The sequence below is a fragment of the Canis lupus genome, chromosome 1, assembly GCF_011100685.1.
Source record: "Canis lupus familiaris isolate Mischka breed German Shepherd chromosome 1, alternate assembly UU_Cfam_GSD_1.0, whole genome shotgun sequence".
Lineage (NCBI taxonomy): Eukaryota > Metazoa > Chordata > Mammalia > Carnivora > Canidae > Canis > Canis lupus.
The window spans coordinates 81,911,896-81,938,887 of record NC_049222.1 but is presented as its reverse complement, the minus strand read 5'-3'; the positions used below and the strand labels follow the sequence as shown (position 1 = coordinate 81,938,887).

The following is a 26,992-nucleotide window of genomic DNA, read 5'->3' as shown; positions in this document are numbered from 1 at the left end:
AGTTGCATGTTTATTTTCTGGGTGCATCCTAAGATCTTCAGAGTTTCAATTTAATGGAGTCATGGTTCTCCATCAACCATTTCAAATGTCCTGGTTCAGTTATGTGCTGTTTTTACTGGATGGTTGATGGATTGGTTAAATAGAAATAATCAGTGCAGTGAGATTGGTTTTTAAAATTAATTTCTATTATCTAAGTTATTCTTGATCTTTGCAAGTTGTAATGGGAAAACATGAAAAGAAGTCAAATATGTAGACATTATAAGTTCTAATTTCTTACAGATGTACTTCCTAGTTTATAAAAGTTTTGCTCTAGAAATTCCTAAGTCTGTTATTTTGAGTACTTTGTGATCCTTCTAGGAGAAATAACTTCAGAATGCTGGTTTGCTATATTAGTACAATGGATAAGAGGTCTTTTGACTTTCATTGGTGTGTTTGGTTACTTTTAAGATTCTCATAGGAAATATTATTATGTTTTTCAGAATGATAGGACTGACAGTTGGTTTTGACAAAAAGGACATGATGGATGTAAAGTATAGAAGAGTCAGAGATGGTTGGGTGGCTGATTTAGTCCTTCAAGAAACGTATATTTGTGCAAGTGTGGAATTTCTGCTGACAGTTGCAAATGTCTTTCTTGAGGCCTACACCACAGGCACTGCTGTAGAAACCAGTGTTCAAACATGGACTGCTAAGGAAGAAGGTGAGTTATTAGCTAAAATATTTCATATATCTATTACTGAAGTGCTATAATTGCACTGACCATTGATGATCTATCTAGATGATGAGGTTAAGTGACTTACTAAATTAAAATCTTTGTTTTTTAGAGGTAAGAGGAAAACTTAAATGTGCTTTCCAGGATGTGTAGTTTGCGTGTTTTTCAAGATATAAATGTATATTGGATTCCAAAATTATGAGATTTATAATCAGCAAATATACTTCCCTAAAGGCAGCAAGTCAAAATATTTTTTTTGAAAAAACAGAATAATGAACCAACCATTACTTTTCATAATTAAAAATAGTATTTTAACTTAAGGTACTCTTTTATTTTTTATTTTATTATTTTTTTGGTTATTTTTATAGCTCTCCACTATCTTTTACGTATTTCGTTCATTGTGGCATAGCAGTAGTAGTATCAAGTTGATAGTTGGAAATTGGGTTAGTTTCCAGTTTGCCATTAAAGACTTTTTCCCTCACATTTTAAGATGTTCTGAAGACTATAGCATCTTGAACACTTACACTAGGAGAATTTCAGTAGATTTCTTTGGGATCTAAGAATCTTTTATTTTTTTACTTGGAATGCAAAAACATTTTCTCATAAATAATTATGCATAAATAATATGTATCACAAAGATTTATACATATTTTAAAATGTGAACTTGTTTTTGTTTCTGGTTAGTACCTGTACAAGAATCAGTAAAGTGGGAAATGAATATTATTATTAAAAATCCTGAAATTGTGTTTGTGGCTGATATGACAAGAAGTGATGCTCCTGCCTTAGTCATTACAACACAGTGTGAAATTTGTTGGAAAGGTGACCTTGAGAATAATACAATGACTGCTGCCATTAAAGATCTTCAAGTGAGAGCCTGCCCATTTCTTCCAGTCAAGAGAAAAGGCAAAATCACTACTGTGAGTTTACTCTTTCATTATCGGCTTAATTGTAAACTCTTTTGTATTTATTATATACCACTTTAGAAAATTACCTACATACTCTCCAGCCTTTCTCTGTAAAATACCTTTCTTTCTTCTCAGAGAGCCTAGTCTAGATTATTATTACCAGCTTTGAAACTCTTTCTTTCTTCAGTTGCTCCTCAGTGTTGTATGTATTTTGGGGAATAGCCTAAGGTGTTGATTTCACTTCTCAAAGACCTCACCTTCGCTTTCTGACCACGTATAAGCTCTTCACTGCTCTTGGGCCTTTGAGAGTTTCTACCAGTTGTTTGCTTTGTTGTTTCAGTTTTATAATTAAAACATTTTTTCTCCCATCTTGACATTTTTGCTCAGTTATGTTTTTCTTTTTAACAGCTTGAGTTTAGCAGTATGACCACACTTAATCTTCAAAAAGGGTTGGGGAATGTGGTCTTTTTTTCTGAGCTACTTTATGCTCAGATAAAACTTTTATTTCTGTAGAAGAGGAGATGTCAGGTGACAATTAGAGGTCCTTGCTCTATTGGTCCACTCAGAGGTTTCTTCCTTTGTCCACACAAATAATTCGTATTTGTCTTTTTCTCACCCATGGAACATATCCATCTCTTCCTCAGACGATATGATCTCCAAATCCAGGATCTTTAGATGGTAGTTTTCTTTGTTCAGGCTGCTGTGAGTTCTTCTTTTTGATGATCTAAGAGACAAGCTGTGGCATTTCAGCAGTCAGTCACCATACACAAAACTACTATATAATGGTGGTATAAGGACAGGATAATTGCAATTTAAAAACCCATTCAGAAAAGTAGGGAGTGCTTTGTGGTCACTTATCCATAATGATTGTCATATCTTTCTGAGCAGAAATGTGAAAACTTGGAACTCTTGCATGGAGTCAAGTTCCTGGGATATGCTATATTGGAGTCTTCCATTTTCACTCCCATGGAAGATCATTGTCATTTTCTCAGATGGCCCTGGCCTTCCCCTCTAAAAGATTTTTTTTTAACCATTATTTACTGTAGACACATCTGAAGTGGCTATTGTCTTTTTTTGGGAACTGCACTGTTTTCACAGCTTACTTTCTACTGAGTTGGTTACTTGGAGATTGCTCTAATAGTTGAATTAAAAACAGGTTTTGCATGGCTGATAATGGTTTCTCTGGCATTCTTCATTCCTTGAACATTTAGTTTACATCTAGGTAGTTCCGGGTGTAAGCAACTGTAACCAAAGAATGCATTCATTCATTTATTCTAGAAAACTCTTTATTTACTAATCTCTATATTTCTACCAATTCTGCCTTCATCCTGATTCAGTAAAGGCTATTTGGATTATAGGATTTGTTGAGGGGGACAGTCACTATCTGTACTCTAATATTTGTTGTTTTTGCCACAGGCTAGTTACCATGTTTGATTTTATCAAAAAAATCAAGGAGCTGCAGTCTTATCTCTTGCTGAGGTTCCTCTTTAGAGCCTGAGTCTCCTCAATATTTTCCTTCCTCTTCTAGGGCTTTGCAAACAGCAGAATGAGGGAACTAACACATAGCAACATTCTGAATATTCCAAATCTGTCTGATGGAAGTTTTAGGCTTTTTTAAAAGTACATTGTCTGCCTTCCTAAGTATCACCAGTAGTAGTTTTACCAAATATTTTGCTGAGGCACTGTTAAAGTCATCAGCTTTGTATTTTTGTAGCCAGAGTGCAGGTGTCCAAGAGCACCTGGCTTTGGAGCCCCAAACAGATAGCACTCAGTTACTGGCTGCTTGCAAAATCCAAAGGCAGAGACATGGATGGTGCTGAAATAAGAAAGGAATTTATTTATTTCAGTGAGGCCGACACTGGGAAGACAGTGGGACAGTGGAACAGTATCTCAAAGACTGTCTCCAAAATGCAGAAAATGTTTCTAGGTTTATATAAGGAAAATGTGGGACAGAGGTGAGGGAGGGGGGTAAAGGTCAGGTCAATCATTGTCTTGGGGTCAGTCACATGGGATCTTGCAGGCTCACGATATTTCTTCCTGCTTGAGGGGATGCTTTGCCCCAGGGTCTTTTGCCTGAGTTAAGAAATAAGATGCATGGAAAAACTTAATCATTTAGAAAGTACAGATAGAGGTTAAAATGGAGGTAGTTTGACATCCTCTCTCATTTTGAATATCCCATGTCCATTTCAGTTGCTAAATCAGTCAGATATTTTGACTTTTTACAGTGTGCCAACTATAAGGTATGAAATTCTGTGCTAATTAGGCTGCTGTAATAAGACATACCCCCCAAAAAAGGAGCTAAAGCATAGTTTAACTACCCATCTTGTTGGGCAATTCCTAGGATACAACTTAATCTACTTGTTCAAAGAAATTGATTTTTTCTTTTTAGTCCAATTCTGTGGACCATTCCACTCTACTTAGCAATAGCCTTCTGCTTAGTATAAAGCTGAAGAATTTGACAAAAAACTAAAAGGTGAATCACTTACACATTTTGAGAGAATTTCTCTGCTCCTTCTTTTTTCCCCTTCTGGACTTCGCAAGGTTGCTTTGGTAGCTTGCTTATATTGTGAAGCAGACTTTTTAAATGACTTTCAGCTTGTAGATGGATTATTACTGTGCTACAAGTTGCTTCCTGCTCAGATGGAAATAGAAGTCTAGAAAAGGAGATCTTCCACTGGGTAACCATGTGTTAAGGGAAACTTCTATAATTATAGGGAACTTTGAGAAGTGTATTTATAGCCAACCTGCATTTTTGGCCACATACATTTTGATAAGTTGTAGTTAGTGGAACTTTAATTGATGCTGTAGTCATTTTATATTAACAAGAAACAAAATTTCATAATATTAACTGGGGTCAATGGATGCTTAGTAGAACTTCATGAAACTTGTAAAAATGTATGTAAAATGTATACATTCATTTTTTAAAACAAAATTTACTTAATTTTCAAAGGATATATGACACCAAATTTTTCTACCCATTTTAACATATGGGATGTTCTCATCTTTGCTTCCTGTAGAGTATAAATTTATATTTGTCTGACCTTATTTCATCCATTAAGGTTTTTTTTTTTTAAATTTATTTATTTATTCATGATAGACATAGAGAGAGAGAGAGGCAGAGATACAGCCAGAGGGAGAAGCAGGCTCCATGCCAGGAGCCCGATGGCGGGACTCAATCCCGGGACTCCAGGATCATGCCTTGGGCCAGAGGCAGGCGCTAAACCACTAAGCCACCCAGGAATCCCCCATCCATTAGGTTTTATAATAATTTTTGAATAGATTCCTAAATCCTAATAAAAGCTAAATGATGATCCAGTTAATTGAATTTATTTTATATCCTAATAGCTGTCAGCTTTTTAAAATTCAAATTCCAGTTAGTTAACTTATAATGTAATATTGTTTCAAGTGTCAATATAGTGATTCAACACTTCCATACAACTCATGCTCATCACAGATGCTTCTTAATCCCCATCACCTACCTCCTCTCCAGTAACCATTAGTTTATTCTCTGTAGTTAAGAGTCTGTTTCTTCGTTTGCCTCTTCTTTTTCTTCTCATATGTTCATCTGTTTTGTTTCTTAAATTTCACATATGAGTGAAATCATATGGTATTTGTAGTTCTCTGACCAACTTATTTCACTTAACATTAATACTTTGTAACTGCATCCGTGATGTTGCAACTGGGAAGATTCCATTCTTTTTTGTGTCTGAGCTGTCAGCTTTTAAAATGAATTTATCTTACTCTATAATTTTCCTAGACTTGTTACCTGTAATAATATTTTAAATGATGTTAGATTTTCTAAAAATCACCAGCAATAGTAACAGTGTATGTTTCTTGAATGATGATAATAATTCATCCTCACTCTATTCCTGTTGTTAAGTTAGGTGATATTAGTATGATTTTAATATTTGCTTGTGAATTTATGTAGAAAACTTTAGTATGTTGAAAAATTTTCCATATCTAATTTTGGAAGAATCTTAATCATGAATAAATGTGGAATTTTTTTTTTTTTAATTTTATTTATTTATGATAGTCACATAGAGAGAGAGAGAGAGAGAGGCAGAGACACAGGCAGAGGGAGAAGCAGGCTCCATGCACCGGGAGCCCAATGTGGGATTCGATCCCGGGTCTCCAGGATCGCGCCCTGGGCCAAAGGTAGGCGCCAAACCGCTGCGCCACCCAGGGATCCCAAATGTGGAATTTTAATGAGTGCTTACTAACATCTATTGAAAGAAGTATAATATTTTTTACTATTTTTACAATAAAATACATTAATAGTTTTTCCTATAGCCTATGAGCCTTACATTTATGGCTGAAATATCCTAAATTGGAGACTATTTTAATTTCTTCTATATTTTGTTAAAAAGTACTTTATTCTATAATAGAAGACTGTATAACTCCTGGAAGAGTAGCTGAGGGAGGATTCTCAGTAGAAATGACATTTATGCTGATACCTGAAAGGTAAGTAGGTATTAGCTATTTAAACTTCCACAGGAGAGTCAACAGGAGTGTGTTTCAGGATGAAAGGATAGCATATGCAGAGAACCTGGGTTCCAGAGAGCACAGGTTCCCACTCCACATCTGCTTGTGTACCAGCACCTCTACCTCATATACTCTGCCTTTTTCCTTGTCGTTTTTGTTATTCAGTCGTCTTCAACTTAGGGCAGTCCTCCCCACCATCAAGGTAGTGTTTGTAAAGTAGGGAATTTATAGGGAACCCTTGTAGGTTTCTGAAGATGTATGTAGCCTAAAACTGCTTCTTTGAAGGGGAAGTAGTAGCATTGGGGAAGGAATGCATCGGTAGTGAAAATCACATAAGACTGGGAACACTTAGGTGAGAGAGTGAGGAGGAAAAAAATGACAGAAATAGCATTGAAATCACAATGGCTATAGTTGGAGACATATAATATACTAAGAAAATAGTTCCATTTTAAATGTTTTTATGGGGACACCTGGGTGGCTCAGCAGTTGAGTGTCTGCCTTTAGCTCAGGGCGTGATCCTGGAGTCCTGGGATCGAGTCCCACATCAGGCTCCCTGCATTGAGCCTGCATCTCTCCTCTCTCTCTCTCTGTCTCTAACAAATAAATAAGTAAAATCTTAAAAAAAAAATGTCTTTACATCATTAAATTGATCTGTATGGATTGTGTCACTGACAACTTTAATGTAGTTTTGTCATAAACACATTTACTGTTAATGACTAGCTGCATTTTTAATCTTCAATAACTAGATTTGAAAATAAAGGAATTGGGTAAGGATCAACATATACCTTCATATTTATTTTGGGAAGGGACTATTTAAAAAAGTTTCCAAGTTATAGAGAAACTTTGATTAATTTTTTAAAAGATTTTATTTTTTTATTTTTTTAATGTTTTTATGTATTTATTCATGAGAGACACGGAGAGAGAGAGGCAGAGACACAGGCAGAGGGAGAAGCAGGCTCCTCTTGAATACAGGGAGCCCGATGCGGGACTCGATCCCGGGCCTCCAGGATCACGTCCTGGGCTGAAGGCGGCGCTAAACCGCTGAGCCACCTGGGCTGCCCTAAAGGATTTGTTCATTCATGAGGGAGAGAGAGAGAGAGAGAGGCAGAGACACAGGCAGAGGGAGAAGCAGGCTCCATGCAGGGAGCCCGATGTGGGACTCGATCCCAGGACGCCAGGATCATGCCCTGGGCCAAAGGCAGGTGCTAAACCGCTGAGCCACCCAGGGATCCCCTATAAAGAAGCTTTTATATGTAATTATAATAGTATTTGGTTTTGTCTTCTATAAGATGAAGAGAGAACACAAATCTTATGATGAAAATCTTGACTCATGTATTGTAAAGTGGTTATAATTTCTTGTCCTGGAAGTTTAAAGAAATAATTTACTGAATTTTTAAGTTATGTACCAGTTGATCTTGCTGATGTTATTAGAATAATGGTAGATTTTAGTGTGATTTCATTCAGGAATGGGTTTGGATCTCTTTTTTCCTAATTCTTCATTGTCAGTATAGGCGAATTCTAAAAGGAGTACAAGATTTCTATTTCCTGCTGCATGTGCCCAGTAGTCTTATCGTGAACGTGTACAGGATCAATAAATATAATTAAGTCACTAATTAGTTAACTTTGAGTTAACCAAAGAGAGATTCTGGGTGGGCCTAACCTAATTTTTAAAATGGTGAAACCCCACAACCATGCTTTTCTGCTGACCTTGAAGGAGTAAACTGAGGAAAAGACTACATGACAAGAACCTGTGAATGACCAGTAGGAATAGAAATAATCTCTGGCCAACAGCTAGCAAGCAAATGGAGATCTTAGTCTTTGGGCCGCAAAGAAATGAATTTGACAACCTGAAGGAGCTTGGGAAAAGATCTTTCCCTAATAACAGATGTTTGTACCAGTAGTAAGATGCTGTGGTAACCATTTATTCAGAATGTTGAGAGCAGCTTTGGAACTGGGCAATATGCAGAATCTGGAGGAATTTTATGGAGAATGATAAAGCCTCATTTGTGTTGAACAGACTCTTGGTAGAAATATGATCATTGGTGATGCTGCCAAGAGGACCTACAAAGAAGGTGAAGGTTGTGTTATTGGAAGCTAAAGGGATGGCTGGAAACACAGTGACAAGGAGCTTTGCAAACTGTGTTTTACAGTTGTCTGGAAAGCAGAACTCTTGAGTGACAAACATGGATATATACCTAAGAAGATTTCTAAGCTGCCTGATTCGAAGATGTTGCCTAGTTTCTTATTGTGTATAGTAAAATGCTAGAGGAGAGAAATGAATTGAGAAAGAATAGTTAAAGAACCAGACGACCAGAACTTATGATTTTGATATTTCTTAGCATTCCAAATAGCAGAAGATGCTAAAAGTCAAAAATGGTTGCCAAAAGTGTAGCATAGAGAAAAGACTGTGTGATGGTATAAACTTTTGCTAAGTCTTAGGCCAAAAAAATGGTGTTCAGACACACAAGAGAGTCCTTTCAAGAGATTTACATGTTTCACACAGAGGGTGTCTAGGAATCATAAAGGTATCACCCTTTAGCTGTCTCAGGAGACCATGATTATCTCACAAAGATCAGTGGATGTTGCTTTTGTCTAATGGAGTAAAATTTATAGAAGTCCCTCAAGGTTCTTGAGAAAATGGTTTCGGCAGAAACACTGCCAGCATGGACTGACAGGGGCAGGGAGTACAAAATGAAGAGAGACTCTTTGAAACCCCCAGATTTCTCCTGGCAGGAAGCAGGATGATAAAACCACTTGGTTGCAAATTTATGCTACCTTTTCTAGAAAAGGAAGGATGATTCAAAAGGTAGAGGGGAGAGCCACAGAGAATTGTTCCTAGGCTTTGAAACTTTATCAAGAAACTCATTTACTTGGCTGGATTTCAGATTACTTTGGGCTAGTGACTTATTTTTACCTTTGATTTTCCCCATTTAACTGGAATATCTGTAATTGTTAACCTGTGTCTGCCCCACCATTTTCTTTTGGGAGGATGGGAGCAGATAACTCCTTTCCCTTTCACAGATCTATAAAAGGGAAATTGTGCCCTAGTAGCTATACTTAATATATTACACCAAGGTACTTACACCGGATTTACATTTTAGACCTTGAGCTGATAAGAGATAGATAAGATTTTGGATTTTGGTGAGAGATAAAGATGAGATCCATATATGATGAGTTAACAGATTTAGATGATGAAATTTTAGACTTTGGGCTATAATGGGATGAGGCTATTAGAAACCTTAGGAGGTGAGTGAATACATTTTGCATTTGAGAGAAACAGGAGTCTTTTGGTGTTAGAGGGCAGAATTCTTCCATAATTAGAGAACATTTAATCAATTTATGATTATACTAAGTTATTTTATAAACCTAATATTTTTATAATTTTTCCTCATTTGTAGCTGTTCCTGTATAAGTTATTTTGTTTCAATTTTATAATGGAAAAGATTTTTATATAATTTTAAGTAAAATAAAATACATAAGTTTTATGGGGTTTTGCATATTTAAAGATATTCTTTTGGGCAGCCCAGGTGGCTCAGTGGTTTAGCACCGCCTTCAGCCCAGGGTGCGATCCTGGAGACCTGGGATCAAGTCCCACGTCGGGCTCCCTGCATGGGGCCTGCTTCTCCCTCTGCCTGTGTCTCTGCCTCTTTCTCTGTCTCTCATGAATAAATAAATAAAATCTTTTAAAAAAATAAAAATAAAGATATCCTTTGACTTACTGTTTTATTAATGTTGTTACTATTGTTAATGCTTTCTATTATAAATCATAAGTGTAAAAGATAACTGGTTTTGAGTCACTTGTGTTTTTAAAAAGTTACTTTAACTTATATACTTCATATATAGTTAGCTATTACTAGGAATGTCTTTAAATAAAACTATTTTAAAACAAGGTTAATTTGGTGGTATTGAATTTTTTTCTCCTAGGTTTTGCAGCCCTGTGATTTGTTCTATCAAGCTACTCAAGTACGTACAGATCCACAAGTGATGGATATATCAGTAAAATCCCTCACACTAAAGGTAAGTTAATATGTAGTCAGTTTTTCATATCTTTGGTGCACCTTTTTAAAAAGTAGTAAAACCTAGAAATAGGCAATTATTATATCAAGTCTTTTAATTGTTAAATAAGCAAAAAACAACATCTGTGTTTTTGAAAATATTTTATGTGGCAATGTATTTATTGTTTTACAATGTATTAATATACATTTTATAATGAATGATGTATATTTTATTATTAGTGTTTGACTTCTTCTATAGTTAACATCTAATATTCTTATGGTATACATAGTTGAACTTCTACTAAATCAGTCTAATATCTATAAGATCAGATAAATACTTTAAAAATTGAAGTTAGGGGCACCTGGGTCATTCAGTTGGTTGAACATTTGACTCTTCATTTCGGCTCAGATCATGGTGTTGGGGTTGGGATTGAATCCCGCAATCAGACTCTGCAATTAGCTGGGGTGCTGTTCCAGATTCTCTTTCTTCCTCTCCCTCTGCCCTTTCCCCAGCCTGTGCACATGGGCATGTGCACGCACTTGCTCTCTCTCTCTCTCTCAAAAATAAATCTTTTAAAAAAATTTGAAATTGGTTATAAAATTTTGTAGGCAATAAATTATATCTACTATTTCATGATATTGATAGTTTAATATTATTTTCATGATCCTTCAAGTATATTTAATATTTTTTGAGGTACCTAATTTTTTAAAGTGGTGTGGGTAGATTTTTTATTAGTTTAAATTTTTCCCTAGGTTTCACCAGTCATCATAAATACTGTGATTACCATAACATCAGCACTTTATACATCCAAGGACACCATCCCACAGGAAACTACTTCTACAGCATATTTATGGGAGAAGAAGGATACAAAGAATTTAAAAATGTGGTTTCTTGAAGAACCAAATGAAGTTGAAAACAAAGCTCCCACAACTGAATTGATACTTAAAGGAGAGATCATAAGAATGAACATTGATTCTATCTTTATAGTTCTTGAGGCTGGAATTGGTCATAGAACAGTGCCTATGCTGCTGGCAAAGTCACGTTTTTCAGGGGAAGGCAAAAACTGGAGTTCCTTGATAAATCTCTACTGTCAGCTTGAACTAGAAGTAAGCATATGTAATTTTTTTCCAGATTCTATAACAAATAATGCTACATGTGGAGTATTTTTGAAATCTTATGTAGATATTTTAATTAAGCTTATTTTAAATATGATGTTGGCTCACAGTTCTTTTGGAAGAAAGTGTACAAATTTATGCCCTTGGTATGGTTTTTATGTGTACATTATTTTATTGTAATATAAACTTAACTTGGATATTTCAATTGGTTTTTATTAACTTAAACGTGATATATTAATAGTGTGGATTAGACTAAGAATTCTTATTGTTAAGAATTGAATATCTTTTTTCCTTTAAAAGGATACTAGATTATTTTCAAATCTCTTCTAAAAGAGTAAGTAATAGAAAGAATTAGAAGGATATGCCTCAGGCAGACCAGGTGGCTCAGCGGTTTAGCGCGGCCTTTGGCCCAGGGCCTGCTTCTGGAGACCGGGATTGGGTCCCAAGTCAGGCTCCCTGCATGGGGCCGGCTTTTCCCTCTGCCTTTGTCTCTGCCTCTCTCTCCCTCTCTGTCTCTCATGAATAAGACAATGAATGTATCAATAACACATGATAAATGGACACAGTTTTTGATATTTAGCCCAGTCTGGAGGTCAAGGAGAGATACTTAAAAGAGAGTTTTATCTGGATTAAATTGTGAAGACTAGACAGTGAGGTTAGTCAGGTGAGGTAAGTGCTGAGAGAATGTGTATAAGAAGCTAAGTAAAGGCATGGAGAACAGTTTTCATATAAAGAAATAGCAAAGCCAAAAGGAATAGTGGTGGGAAACAGCAGGGAAGATCATTTTAGAAAGTATAAGAATGTCTTATTTCAAAATTTCTCTCTATAGGTGCATTATTACAATGAAATGTTCGGTGTATGGGAGCCTTTGCTTGAACCCTTAGAAATTGATCAGACTGAGGATTTTAGACCATGGAATCTTGGAATCAAGGTATATTTGGAGTCTGAAAATTGCTTTTCAAAAACTTAGAATGTCCACACCACAGAAAACAGTTTAATAACAACAAAGTTCAAGTTTTCTCATTGGGAGCCTTGCCTCATGCTTCACTGTTTGACCTGTGAATGTGATTTTCAGACCCAAGGCCAGTGTCTCCTCTGCTACTAACAAACAATCGTGTAACACTTATTGTGTTCCAGACACTGTTCTAAATAATGTACTTTTGCTTGAACCGTTTTGAAGTTAGAGGTTTTAAACTCCATTTTAACCTGTGAAGGAGCTGAGACTCAAAGCTTAAGAGCCTTCCCTGAAGTGGAAGGAGGGACTCTGAGGAGTCCCCACTCAGACCTGCCCTGTTAAATGCCTCTAGCATCTTGTAGGTTGTTTTCTACCCTGCATTTCCTTTGTTCTTTTTTTTTTTCCCCCTTTGTTCTTCGAAGGAAGTACACTATTACTGGTTTTTCAGATATATTGTAAATTTATGTAATTATAAGAATCAGGACCTTTAAATGGATGAAATTGTGTTTCAAAGCAGGGAACTGAAGAATTGCTAACTTATCTCCTCTTAAATAATGGTTCAATCACCTGCAGACAAATTATCAGTGGTTGAAAGCCAGTTAATATAGCAACAAAGGTGACTAGCGTGTCCAACTTTTGGTATTAGATTACTATGTTTATTTCGTACATATTTCAGATAAAGTAATGGATAAAGGAACTTCTTTGGTGTTTTTAAGGTCAGAATATATGTGGGCAGTGGATCTATGAATCCTAAAAAAAAATTCTTACATGGTATTGATTCTCAGGAGTTGTAGGTTCTAATGGTACTGTTCTGCAACTGTTGTTGGACTAATAATAAGTCTCTGGATTTCTAATCTTTATTTATCCCATAACCAATAAGCCAAATGGTTTTTCTTGTTCTGAATGTCCATAAGCTATGAAGTATGTGCTTTTAATCTTTATTCAGATGCCACATATATTTAGTAATTTTAGGGTTTATTTTTCCTTTTGAATTGTACTAGCTATTTTAGTATCACTGAGGAGAGAAGTATTTTTTCTCTAATATTGCTCCTGTCCTGTGTGACCTTAGTTGGTAGATATCCAAGCAATTCTAGTAAGGCTGTGGAACTGATAAAACTTACTGTTGTCTCTAATGTTATTATTGAGATTTGTCTAATTAGTTTTTTTCTTTGCAAAATGAGTAATGTGTTCCCAGAAACAAATTTTCCTTATATTTCTATAATTTGTCATTTTAGATGAAAAAGAAAACAAAAAAGGCCATTGTTGAGTCAGATACTGAAGAAGAAAATTACAAAGTGCCAGAATATAAAACCGTTATCAGTTTCCATTCAAAAGACCAACTAAACATTACATTATCCAAATGTGGCCTTGTAATGTTGAATAATTTAGTCAAGGTAAGAAGAGAATTTTGAAACCTTAAGTGTTGGTGTACTAGTCTGAGCTAACCCTTTTTTTCATTGAATTAAAAGCTTTTTATTAACTTAGTTGTCATACAACCATTAGTGTTCTGCATGTCATTTAGTTTTTCACATTTCATTTTATTTACAATAACTCTTCCTTATTAGGCATTTACAGAAGCTGCCACTGGAACCTCAACTGCCTTTATACGGGATCTAGCGCCATTTATGATTTTGAATTCTCTTGGACTTACTGTCTCTGTTTCACCAAGTGATTCTTTTAGTGTACTCAACCTCCCATTGGCAAAATCATACGTATTGAAAAATGAGGAGAGTTTAAGTATGGACTACGTGGGAACTAAAGACAATGATCATTTCAATGCAATGACCAGCCTAAGCAGTAAACTCTTCTTCATTCTTCTTAGTAAGTAATAAATTGTCTTCCTGGGACTTTAATTATGTTACATTTTTACATAGCATTTTACTCATATGTTGTGGTATCTTACGGGTTTTTAAATCTCCTTCCAAGTAAGTCAGGAATTTTGCTTTTTCATTTGCTTATTGTCACTGTGTATTTGTATTCCAAAATGTGACTTTATCCACTGTGTTATCCAGGGTATGGAACTCACCACTTTGTTTTTTTAGGAGGAAAAATATTTTTTTTATAAATTTATTTTTTATTGGTGTTCAATTTGCCAACATATAGAATAACACCCAGTGCTCATCCCGTCAAGTGCCCACCTCAGTGCCCGTCACCCAGTCACCCCCATTCCCTGCCCACCTCCCCTTCTACCACCCCTAGTTCGTTTCCCAGAGTTAGGAGTCTTTCATGTTCTGTCTCCCTTTCTGATATTTCCCACTTATTTTTCTCCTTTCCCCTTTATTCCCTTTCACTATTTTTTATATTCCGCAAATGAATGAGACCATATAATGTTTGTCCTTCTCCGATTGACTTAATTCACTCAGCATAATACCCTCCAGTTCCATCCATGTGGAAGCAAATGGTGGGTATTTGTCGTTTATAATGGCTGAGTAATATTCCATTGTATACATAAACCACATCTTCTTTATCCATTCATCTTTCGACCTGCACCCTGATGTTTATAGCAGCAATGTCCACAATAGCCAAACTGTGGAAGGAACCTTGGTGTTCATCAAAAAAGATTTGATCCTGTCCTTATTCAACTTTTACAGACTCTAGCTATTTGCTGTTTTAATTCAGTAATATTCCACTAGTTTTACAGCTGAATGAATTCAAAATAGTTTGAATTATGAAAATGGCTCACTGTAATGGTGTTGGGTTTTAAATGGTATTTATTTTCTGCGTGTTGAGGTGGAAGGTGGTTCTTTGTTCTAATTCTCAGAAGTCTTTCGTTTTTATCAGAAATGAAAGTAAAAAATTCTTAAATGTCATAATATTTATTCATTATGAAGTTACCTAATCCCAAAGCCTCATCCACACCCCTTTCTGATACCCTGACAATTAAATAATTAGGAAGAAAGGAGAAAATCTGAAAGATTAAATAGACATAGGGGAGAAGTACTAAAACTGATAGTGCTTTTGCTTTGTCAGGAAATGTTGCTGAGCCATGGGTAGGTTTCCAGTGTCCCAGCATTGTCAGTGAATTGTTCTCAGTTTTACGTCACTTGTTTTTGAACTAACATTTTTACGGAGTTAAGTGTGGGGTATATGGAAATAAGTAATTCATACTCCCAGTAAAATGTAATATGTATATTAAATAAATGTATATAAAATTTTGTTTAATCAAGTCTTAGATATCATAAGGTATCACAGGTTGTTGGAATAATGAAAAACTGAAAATTTACAGTTTTTTGGTAATTGCCAGTAACTGTCTATAGATATTAGGCTCTGGTTATTATGACAGCCAACCAAAGATCAATGTTCTTATAATAATTTCTGTTAGTCATTAGAAAACATTAGTATTATTCACTTAGGTTAAACTAATGAATGAATTTTTTTTCCAATTAAAAATTTTTTTTGGTAAAATGCTTAGAAAGTTTTAGATGAATGCTGTGGGAATGTATTGTGGCTTCTTAATATATCATTTTATATAGATTATATGAAGAAATAGCCCTTTTCTATAGTCTTATATCTAAAGACTTCAGTGAGTAGATTTATGAGTTTAAGAAATTATCTGATATATCTGGCATGTAACATCTAGTTAATATTAGTATATGATGATTTATAGTAAAAACTTTCAAACATATGTATTCCATTTAGCACCTGCCAACCACTCTACTGCTGATAAAATTCCTTTAACAAAAGTGGGACGGCGACTGTACACTGTAAGACACAGAGAGTCTGGGGTTGAAAGATCAATTGTTTGTCAAGTTGATGGAGTGGAAGGAAGTAAGAAGGTAACAATTCGCTCCCCAGTGCAGGTACGAAATGATCCTTTATTCTGTGGGGTCATATTACACATATTTGTGTGCTAATAAAATAAAGAATATAAACTATAACAGTAATACAGTGAATATAAAAAAAACCATTACCAGTGACTGTAGTACTCTAGTATGAACAGTGATAGGATTTTGTTTGATATTTCTCATAACTTTTTATAGGACCCTTTTTATAATATCTTTTCAGACAATTTTTGTAAAAAGATTTAATTATTTGAGAGAGCAAGAAAGCAGAGAACATGAGCTGGGAGTGGGACAGGCAGGGGAAGAAGCAGACTCAATCAATGTGGGGCTCAATCCCAGTACCCTGGGATCATGACCTGAGCCAAAGGCAGCCACTTAACCGACTGAGGCATCCATGCACCCTGTTGTTGGACTACTATTCTAAAAACACCTCATCAATATTTTGTTTTAGGTCTTGTGGATAGTGTATATTCTTTGATTTTATTTAGAAAATATGAGGAAAATTGTGTACATCTTTATTGATGTTAAACAGATGTACTCCCTACCCTGTTCTTAGGGTATGTTCTATGTTCTTATTTGTATTATTCACACAATACAGAATTTTGGTAAATGGAGTGGAGTACAAAAAAGAGTATGGGTTCTTTCACTCAGCATAATTTTACCTTTTGTGTATTAATATTATATATAGTTACATGTTGTTTAGTAATCTGTTAAATGGATATTCCAAATACCATTTTGAATGAATCTTTGTATATAGTGTGAAGTAAGGATTGAGGTTTATGTTTTGCCATATGGCTGGCTATTCAGCTGTTCCAGCCAAGATTATCCTTTTCCTGTTAAATTGCCTTGACACTTTTGGCCCAGAAAAACCAAACAGCTTCATATCTTTGTGGATTTATTTCACAACTTTCTTTCCTGTTTCATTGGTCTATTTATCTTTATGTCAGTACCACAGTGTCTTCATTACTATTTTATCCTGAGTCTTAAAATCAGGTAATACAGGTTGTCCCACCTTGTTTATTTTCAAAGTTGTTTTGGCTATTCTGAGTCCATTCTGCTTCCATTTAAATTTTAGACTTAGATTTTCAGTGTTTCCTACAAAACTATGATTAAATTGGCATTTTTACATATTTCTGATTTTTCTTTGCTAATAGAAGTACAGCTGATTTTGATATTAACTTATATTATGCAACTTTACTAAATGCACTTATTCTCGTAGCTTTTTTGTAGACGTAATTTTGGTATTTGCAGATAAAGATTTTTTACTTTTTCTTTCAAATGTGGATATGTATTATTTTACCTTTACTTGCCTGTTGCACTGGCTAGAAACTCCAATACAATATGAGTAGATGTTCTGAAAGCAGATGTTTTTTGCCTTGTTCTCAGTCTTAGTGGTGACATATTCACTCTTTTGTCATTAAGTATGTTTTGACTTGTAGTTTTTTTTGTAGATGACCTTTCTTAGGTTGAAAATGCTCCCTTCTGTTTCTAGTTTACTGAGAGTTTTTTTTTTATCAGAAATGGATGTTGGATTTTGTCAAACAATTTTCTGTTTATTGAAAGGATTTTTTAAAAGATAATTTATTAATGTGAATTACATTGAATTTTAATCTCTGGACTCAGTAACAATTGATTTTTATTTTATTTTAAAGTTTTTAAATTCCAGTATAATTAAGTGCAGTGCTATTCAAATGTACTGCATAGTGATTCAGGAGTTCTATACATTACTGATTGCTCATCATGATATGTGTATTCTTAACATCCTTCCTGTATTTCACCCATCCCACCACCCACCTCCCATTTGTTAACCACCAGTTTGTTCTCTATACTTGAGTGTCTTTTTTTTTTGTCTTTTTTTTAAACCTAAGAGTGAATCATATGGTATTTGTTTTTCTCTGACTGACTTCAATTAGTGTTATATTCTGTAGATCCATCCATGTCATTGCAAATGGCAAGATTTCATTCTTTTTTATGGATGAGTAACAATATTACAGTGTTTATATATACTCCACATCTTTGTCCTTTCATCTATTGGTAGACACTTGGGTTGCTTCCATAATTTGGTTATCATAAATAATGCTGCAATAAACATTAATTTATTTCAATTCATTTCAAAACATTTCATAGAATATGTTTTCATATTCTTTGGAGAAATACTCATTAGTGCAATTAACTGGATCATACAGTTATGCTACTTTTAATTTTTTGAGGAACCTCCACACTGTTTTCCAAGTAGCTGCACTAGTTTGCATTCCCGTGCATGAGGGCTTCTTTTTTTCCACATCGTCACCAACACTTGTTTCTTGTGTGTCTGATTTTAGCCCTTCTGACAGGTGCCAGGCAATATCTCAGTGGTTTTGATTTGCATTTTCCTGATGATTAGTGATGTTGAGTATCTTTTCATGTGTCTCTTGGTCATCTGTATGTCCTCTTTATAAAAACATCTATTCAGCCTACTTTTTCATTGGATTGTTTTTCTCTGATGTTAATAGGTATAAGTTCTTTGTATATTTTAGATCCTAAGTCCTTAGTGGATATGTCATTTGCAAATATCTCCACCCATTCAGTAGGTTTTTTAGTTCTCTTGATTATTTCCTTTGCTGTGTAGAGAAGCTTTTTTATTTTGCTATACTCTCACTAGTTTAGTTTTGCTTTTGTTTCCCTTGCCTCAGGAGACATATATTGAAACATGTTGCTATTTTCGGTGTGAGAGAAATTACCACCTGTATTCTTTTCTAGGATATTTATCGTTTCAAGTCTCGCATTTAGGTCCTTTTTTTTTTTTTTTTTAAATTTTTTATTTTTTTATTTATGATAGTCACAGAGAGAGAGAGAGAGAGAGAGAGAGAGAGGCAGAGACATAGGCAGAGGGAGAAGCAGGCTCCATGCACTGGGAGCCCGACGTGGGATTCGATCCCGGGTCTCCAGGATCGCGCCCTGGGCCAAAGGCAGGCGCTAAACCGCTGCGCCACCCAGGGATCCCTCGCATTTAGGTCCTTAATCCATTTGTGTGTGTGTGTGTGTGTGTGTGTGTGTGTGTGTGTGTGTAATGTATGAAAGTGATCCAGTTCCATTCTTTTTCAAGTAGCTATCCAATTTTCCCAATACCATTTGTTGAAGAGACTCTTTTCGCCATTGTATATTCTTGCCTTCTTTGTCAGAGATTAATTAATCATAAAACTGTGGGTTTATTTCTGGGCTTTCTGTTCTGGTCCATTGATCTATGTTTATATGTCTTTCTTTGTGCTAGTACCATACTGTTACTGATTACTGTGGCTTTGATATATCTTGAAATCTGGGATTGTGATAGCTCCAGTTTTGTTCTTTTTCAAGATTGCTTTGGCTATTCAGGATCTTTTGTGGTTCCATATTAATTTTAGGATTACTTGTTCTAGTGCTATGAAAAATACTGTTGCTATTTTGATACAGATTACATTATATCTGTAGATTGCTTTAGATAATATCAACATTTAAATAATATTTGTTCTCCCAACCCATGAGCATGAATGAAGTATCTTTCCAGTTATTCCTGTCATCTTCAATTTTTTTTTTGTCACTGTTTTATAGTTTTCAGAATACAGGTCTTTCAACCTCCTTGGTTAAGTTTATTCCTAGGCATTATATTATTTTCAGTACAATTATTAATTTCTCTTTATGCTACTTTATTATTATATACAAATGCAACAGATGTCTGTCTGTTGATTTTGTATCCTGTGATCTTACTGAATTTATTTATCAATTCTAGTAGTTTTTTGATGGAACTTTTGTTGAAGACATTTGCATCTCTGTTCTTCAGAGAGATTGGCCTGTAGGTTCTCTTTTTTTGTAGTGTCTTTATTTGGTTTTGATACCAGGTAATGCTGGCCTAATAAAATAAATTTGGAAGCTTACCTTCCTTTTTTTAAGTTTTTGTAATAGTGTGAGCTATCAAAATAGCAATATTTTCATGAGTATTTTTCATAGCACTAGAACAAGTAATCCTAACAAAATGAATCCAACAATGAATCACACAAAATCATTCACCATGATCAGGTGGTATTCCTTCCTGGGATGCAAAGGTGGTTCAATATTCACAAACCAATCAAGGAGATAGATCACATCAACAGGAGAAAGGATAAAAACCATATGATTATTTCAATATATGCAGAAAAAGCACTTGTCAAAGTACAACATCCATTCCTGATAAAAATCCTCAGCAAAGTAAGTTAGGAAAGAACATACCTCAACATAATAAAAGCCATAAATGAGAAACCCACAGCTAACATTATCTCAGTAGTAAAAAACTGAAAGTTTTCCACCAACATCAGGCACAGCACCAAGGAACTGGTATTAACTCTTCTTTAAATGTTCAGTAGAATTCATCTGTTAAGTTGTCCGATCCTGAGTTTGTGTTTGTTAGAATGTTTTTAGTTGCTGGTTCAATTTCGTTGATGGTAATCGGTCTGTTTAAATTTTCTATTTCTTCCTGCTTCAGTTTTGGTAGGTTGTATGTTTCTAGGAATTTATACATTTCTTCTCGGTGTCCAATTTGCTGGCATATAATATTTCATTATATTCTCTTGTAATTTTTGCATTTCTCCTCTTTCATTTCAGATTTTGTTCATATGAGAGTCCTCTATCTCTCTCCTTTGATAAGTCTGGCTAATAGTTGATCAGTTTTATTGATATTTTCAAAGAACAGCTCCTGGTTTCATTTTCTGTTCTATTTTTTGAAATTTCCATTTTGTTTATTTCTTTTCTGATCTTTAGTATTTCCTTCCTTTACTGGTTTTGGTTTTTGTCCATTTTCCATCTTTTTTAGATGTAAGGTTATGGTTTTTTATTTGAGATTTTTATTCTTGAGGTAGGCCTGCATTGCTATAAACTTCCCTCTTTAGAACAGCTTTTGCTGTATTCTAAAGATTTTGAACCTTTGTATTTTCATTTTCTTTTTTTTAAACTTATTTTTATATTTTAATTTTTAAAAATATTTTATTTATTTATTCATGAGAGACACACAGAGAGGCAGAGGGAGAAGCAGGCTCCATGCAGAGAGCCCAGTGTGGGATTCGATCCTGGGACCGCAGGATCACACCCTGGGCTGACAGCGGCACTAAACCACTGAGCCACCTGGGCTGCCCTGAACCCATTTTTTTAACGTTTATTAAAAGCACTAGATGTTTACTCCTCTCCTCCCCACATTTTAAGTATGTGGTGTCATACTCTATGTTCTTTTGTATTGTGAATCAGTATACGTATTTTTATAGATATACTTAATTTTACTTTTCTTATACTTCTCTTACTCTTCCTTACGGTCTTTCCTACACACTCAAAGAGTCCTCTTCAACATTTCTTGTAAGGCTGAGTTACTGGTGATGAATTCATTTAACTTTTGTTTGTCTGGGAAACTCGTTCCTTTTCTGAATTGCCATCTTGCTGAATAGAATATTTTTAGTTGTAGGTTTTTTCTTTCAGCACTTTGAATATATCATGCCACTCTCTGTGTCCTACAAAGTGTATGCTGAAAAATCAGCTGATGAGCTTTATGAGATTTCCCTTGTATGGAACTGTTTTCATTTCTCTCACTACTTTTAAGATTTTCTCTTTACCACTGTATTTCCCATTTTAATTACTATGTGTCTTGGTGTGGATCTCCTTGGGTTGATATTGTTGAGGGTTCTTTGTACCTTCTGGATCTGGATGTCTGTTTCCTTCCCCAGACTCAGGAATTTTTCAGCTATTATTTCTTCAAATAAATTTTTGCCCCCTTTTCTCTCTCTTTTCCTTTGAGATCCCTATAATGCATAATGTTATTATATTTGACCACATCAGTGAGTTCCCTTAACCTATTCTCATTTTTTATTACTCTTTTTTCCTCTCCTGTTCAGTTTGATTGCTTTCCATTGCTTTGTCCTCCAGATAACTGATCTGTTCTTCTGCTTCCTTTGGTCTACTATTTATTACCTCTAGTGTATTTTTAGTTTCAGCTATTAAGTTATTCATTTATGGTTCTTCTTTTGTTTTTGTTTTTTTTTTTTTAAGATTTTTATTTACTTATTCATTAGAGACACAGAGAGAGAGGCAGAGACTTCGGCAGAGGGAGAAGCAGGCTCTATGCAGGGAGCCTGATGTGGGACTTGATCATGGGTCTCCAGGATCACACCCTGGGCTGAAGGCGGCACTAAACCGCTGAGCCACCTGGGCTGCCCAATTTATGGTTCTTCTTAATGTTTTCTATCACTTTTTTTGGGGGGGGGGGGGGCCTGAGGTTGAGACCCTGTTCTCTTTCCTCAAGTCCTGTGACTATCTTTCTGATCATTACTTTAAATTCTCTATCAGGCATCTTATCTCTCCATTTTTTTAAAGCTTTCTTTCCATGATTTTCATGTTCTTTCATGAAAGTGACATATTTTTCTGTCTCCTCATTTTGTCTAATTCTCTGTATCTGTTTCTGTGTGTTGGAAAAGTCAACTATGTCTTCTGCTCTTGAAGGTAGTGACCTTGTGAAGAAGAAGGGGTCTATAATGACTCTCTTTGCCTGTTGTGAGCAGGGTGTAGTCCCTGTGTTGCTGGTGGATCAGTCTGGGGCCACCTTGAAGTTGAGTTGGTTCATACCAGGCTTTTGCCAGAGCTGTAATTCCACCCAACTGTAAGGTACTCTCCCTGTTTTGTCCCCCAAGAAGCTTTTGTTGGTAGGCAAGCCCGCAGTCAGACTAGTTGTCGGCCCCGAGCCCACTGCTGAGCCTGTAGTTGAACTGGTGTGTATGGTTATTTTCCCTCTCCTGGTCACACTAGCCCCTTTGGAGTGATGCTGGCCCCTGGGGTCTCCTTGCACACTGCCAGGATCGTGACACCGTTTTGAATGGACTCCCTCTGCAGAACATGGAAGGGTGCACGGTGATAAGCCGGGTTTGCTCAGTTCTGCTGTGGGAGGAGACCTGAGCCACTTTGGAAAACTCTTGTTGAGAGCAGGTTGGTGGTCAGTCTTTACTGAGCCTTAGATAGTTTACGGATAGTCATATTTCAGTCAGTACCCATGTGAAATTTGGACAACGAGACACTCTTAAATCTGCAGCTAATTGCCTCTCCACGTGGCTTGCTCTTCAGTGTGCTGTGAGTTTAAGAAACATTGGCGTTCCCGAATTCTCCTGTCTCTTTGACTCCAGCAGACTAAGGCTCTGTTTGACTCCCCCCACACCCCGCCCCCCGCATTTTAGGCAGCAAGCTGAGGCAGTCTTAGGGCTTATCTTTGTAGTTTCTTTTTAATTTTTTTTTTCCTTTCCTCTGTTGTGTGCTCTTCAGTTTTTGAAAACCATTGTTTAATGCGGGTTCTTTTTTCCCCCCTGTGTTTTAGTTGTGTATGTTGGGAGGGTTTATATGGTCTCTATTATTCCGTCGTGGCTGGAAACAAATTTTTCCCTTTCATTTTTGATCTGTAGTTAACTGTTCTAAAAGATTGGGCTACTTTCTCTATTGTTGATTTTAAAATTTTTAAATAGTTATACATTAATTTTAAATTCCTTATACTATTTATAGAAACTTAAATGTTCATATTGCTTCAGATAGAGTAAACAATATATCTAGAAATAGAGTGTATTTAGGATTACCCATTTATCAGTTCTTAGTTCTTAGTATGTTTCTCATTTTGATACAATTTTTTGAAAATAGGAAGATTTTACTATTTTACTAACAAATTTGTTTTTAACATCTCAAAGGTAGTATAAGTGTTTGGAAGTTTATCTGGTAATATATATTAATCAAAATGATGTTAATATTTACATCATTTTTGTATGCTGTTCTCTGGATGAGATACTCCTACAAAGTGCATGGAGAGTAAGTATCTCATCCAATGAGCAACATACAACAGTGTTGTAAAAACGTACTCATTTCCCAGCCTGTGTCCTTTTATCCACTTTTGTTATACAGACATTTCAAATTTAGATATTCTTTCCCATGAGTTCTATTTTTGTCTGAAGAAGTTAATATTTATCTGAGGGTCAAGAACATATTATCTTCCTTCTAAGATTTTTAAAGGTTTTTTTTGACACACCTTTTCTTGTAATTTTTAGGATAAATAATAGCATATTTGTTTTTTCTTTCTAACTTACATTAGCAAGATAAATATTGCCCACTAATTTCTTTGTTGGGATATTTCAATTGAGTTTTTAAAGATGTCTTAAATGCTTAGATTAATTGTGCTAAATATGATTTTTTTTTCTTTCTCAGATAAAAAATCATTTTTCAGTCCCACTTTCTGTTTATGAAGGGGACATTTTGTTGGGAACGGCCTCACCTGGAAATGAATTCAACATACCATTAACATCTTACCGGTGATTTTTTTTTTTTTTGTCTTTTTACTTTAAGGTGTCTTGTAGAATTTTTAGTTTCTGATTTTGTAGGGCTACTTGTCTTTAAGTGATCAAAGTTTAATAAAATTTTTTCTATTAATAACTTGTCTAACTTATTTAAGTTTCAGGGTACTTGAAGGTTTGGGTTTTTTAAAAAAAATATTTGATGCAATGTATTTAACTTATACTGTATAAATTATTTATGCTTTTACTAGTAAATACAGTTATTACATGCTTATAGTATAGCCATTATAGCCATAATAATTTATACATGATTTTTAGAAAATGTTGAATTGAGCATGATTGGTAGCATTTGGATTTATATACAACTATTATGAAATCATTTTCATTTTTCAAAGGTTTTACAGTAGAGTTTTTTAAATCCCTTTAGAAAACATTTTATCTTTTTATCTGCATATTAATTGTTCAGTGATAGATTATATTGCAAATAGTGACATATAGTACATCGATCTTAAATATTAAAAATTAGATTGAACTTGATAAAAAATCTTATATGTAAAATTCTTACAAGATACTAATGAGCGGCTAGTCTTTAAAACTATAGGATTAATATCACAACAAGTATTCTGATATTTATTTTTTTATATTCTGGATATTTAATCAGGAATTGAAAATAATCTCGGGGATATTGAACTCTACTGGAAAATATTATCTCCCTGGGGATAAGCACTGTAGTTTGTCTAAGTACCATTTCAGAACACACACTAGCCCCGTGCCTAGACCTTTGCTGTGGGAACAGTGCTGAAATACCCTCTGTGTCTCTTCTGATCTATGTCCAGAGTTTATGATTGGCTTCCCGATGCTTACAGAGTCTGGGCACATAATTTTTAGTTAGGATATCTGCTAATTCCTTCTAATCCTAATGAGTGTTTTATTGCTTAGTTCAAACTTGCTAAGAGAAAGAATTTTGTTTTTCAGAGAATAACAAAGTAGTTGTTTATTAATATCTGATCTTATTCTAGGAAAGATTTTGGGTGGGTTACAAGATTAGATTAAAGATAGCATGTGGGATATGTTTAAAAATTTCTGTGAAGTTTATACTTCATCCTATTTTATTTTTTTAAAAAAATATTTATTCATTCATGAGAGACACAGAGAGAGAGGCAGAGAGAGAAGTAGGCTCCATGCTGGGAACCCGATGTGGGACTCGATACCAGGTCTCCAGGATCACACCCTAGGCTGACGGCGGCGCTAAACCGCTGAGCACCCCGGGCTGCCCTATACTTCGTCCTGGAATGAGAAAAGTTAATGGCATTCTGCTTTATTTTTAATAAATTATTGCTATCTATTTTATGACTCTGTCCATAGAAGAGAAAATTTAGGCCATTAGAGTATCTTTACACTTTCTTATTCAAGGCTAAATATTAATTTGTCAACTAGAAATTAATTAATTTTAATTAGAATTATTAGTGATGAACCAGCTTGTATTTCACATTAGATATGTTTCTAATCCAATTCTTAGATATAGGTACCCTTACATTTAAGGTATGAGATCTTAAATTAAGAAATGACTACCTTTCCCTGAAGAACTTAAATATACTGATTTTTATGTTTAATTCATTTAACAAATATTTGTCAGGTGTTTTGCTGTGTGTAAGGCACTACTGTGGAATACCAAGATGAGTTGGGCATGGGTGACCTTTGAGAGATTGATACATTATGTAAATATGAGATTGATACATTCCATGAATACAGTAGGAAGAAAACAGTGGGTTGTAGGGAGTTACAGAAAGGTAGTTGCAGAAAACCACGAAAACAAAGAAGGTATAACGATGGACTCCTGGGTGAGATACATGAATTAAAGGTCAAATATAATGAATAATGAAGTGCAGATTAGCAGAGAAGGGCAATCTTAAGTGGAAGGAAAGTATGAGACCTGAAAGCACAGGGTTTGTATGAGTCTATTAAGAATAGTTGGGGGATGATTGGAGTGTGCATCTGTAATATATAACATTTGAAACATAGTTTAAGTTCACATTGAGGAACTTGCTCCCTCCTTTTCTTGCCCTCATTTATGTTAATTTTATCTTTGTCTTTAATATCATCTTTTTCTTTGTTCTTCTCAGAACATTTGATGTCCTGTTTTAAAACCTTTCATTCCATCAGCTCTTCTCATACAGAACCTCTTGCCATTGATCATCTTTCTCTCACATTTTCTTCCTGTTAATTTCTTAAACTTTCCTTTAACCTTGCATATTTCTCTAATTCAGGTCTTCTGTTCAAAATAAAGCTTTTTTGGCAAAATTGTTACCTCTACAAAATGCTCTGCAACCGTCTAGAAAGATTTCACACTTTCACACACTCAGGCGCCATGCACATGTTTTTTTGTATCTATCACAATGCACAAGTTCTAACATTACATTTCCCATCTGATTGAGATATCTGTAAGAGTAAAGAATGACTTACTCATTTGTTCATTTCCAGTTTTACCTTCTCATTGATAAATAATGGGTCCAGTCAAGGTTTTGATAATCTGGATGAGTTTATTGGCATTAGTTTAATTTAGAGAAAATCAAGTTTTTTAAGTATTAAAAGAATGAAAAAGAGAATGAAAATTACAGAGAGAATGTAGAAACGAAATAGGTTAAATCTGATAACTGATTTAATAGATGATTAGACTTATGTGTATGTCAAGGGAGATGGAAAAGTCCTATTTTTTTTATAGTCCACAGTGCTAATATAGTTGGAAGTCCCTGAAAA

The 26,992-nt window shown here is 35.0% G+C and overlaps 1 protein-coding gene across 6 annotated transcripts in view; it reads left to right on the top strand.

The window, feature by feature from the left end:
• The window catches only part of VPS13A (vacuolar protein sorting 13 homolog A), a 235,292-nt gene that overhangs the window by 136,344 nt on the left and 71,956 nt on the right, over nt 1–26,992 (top strand). For all 6 annotated transcript variants that reach the window (XR_005354104.1, XM_038527037.1, XM_038527040.1 and 3 more), the window contains 9 exons: nt 480–697; nt 1,394–1,626; nt 10,021–10,113; nt 10,845–11,198; nt 12,037–12,138; nt 13,398–13,556; nt 13,728–13,983; nt 15,802–15,962; nt 24,150–24,253. Coding sequence is in view for 5 of the 6 variants with exons in the window: in XM_038527037.1 (XP_038382965.1) it covers nt 480–697; nt 1,394–1,626; nt 10,021–10,113; nt 10,845–11,198; nt 12,037–12,138; nt 13,398–13,556; nt 13,728–13,983; nt 15,802–15,962; nt 24,150–24,253 (1,680 nt within the window). In the remaining variant the exon portion in view is untranslated. The remainder of the gene's footprint in view (nt 1–479; nt 698–1,393; nt 1,627–10,020; nt 10,114–10,844; nt 11,199–12,036; nt 12,139–13,397; nt 13,557–13,727; nt 13,984–15,801; nt 15,963–24,149; nt 24,254–26,992) is intronic.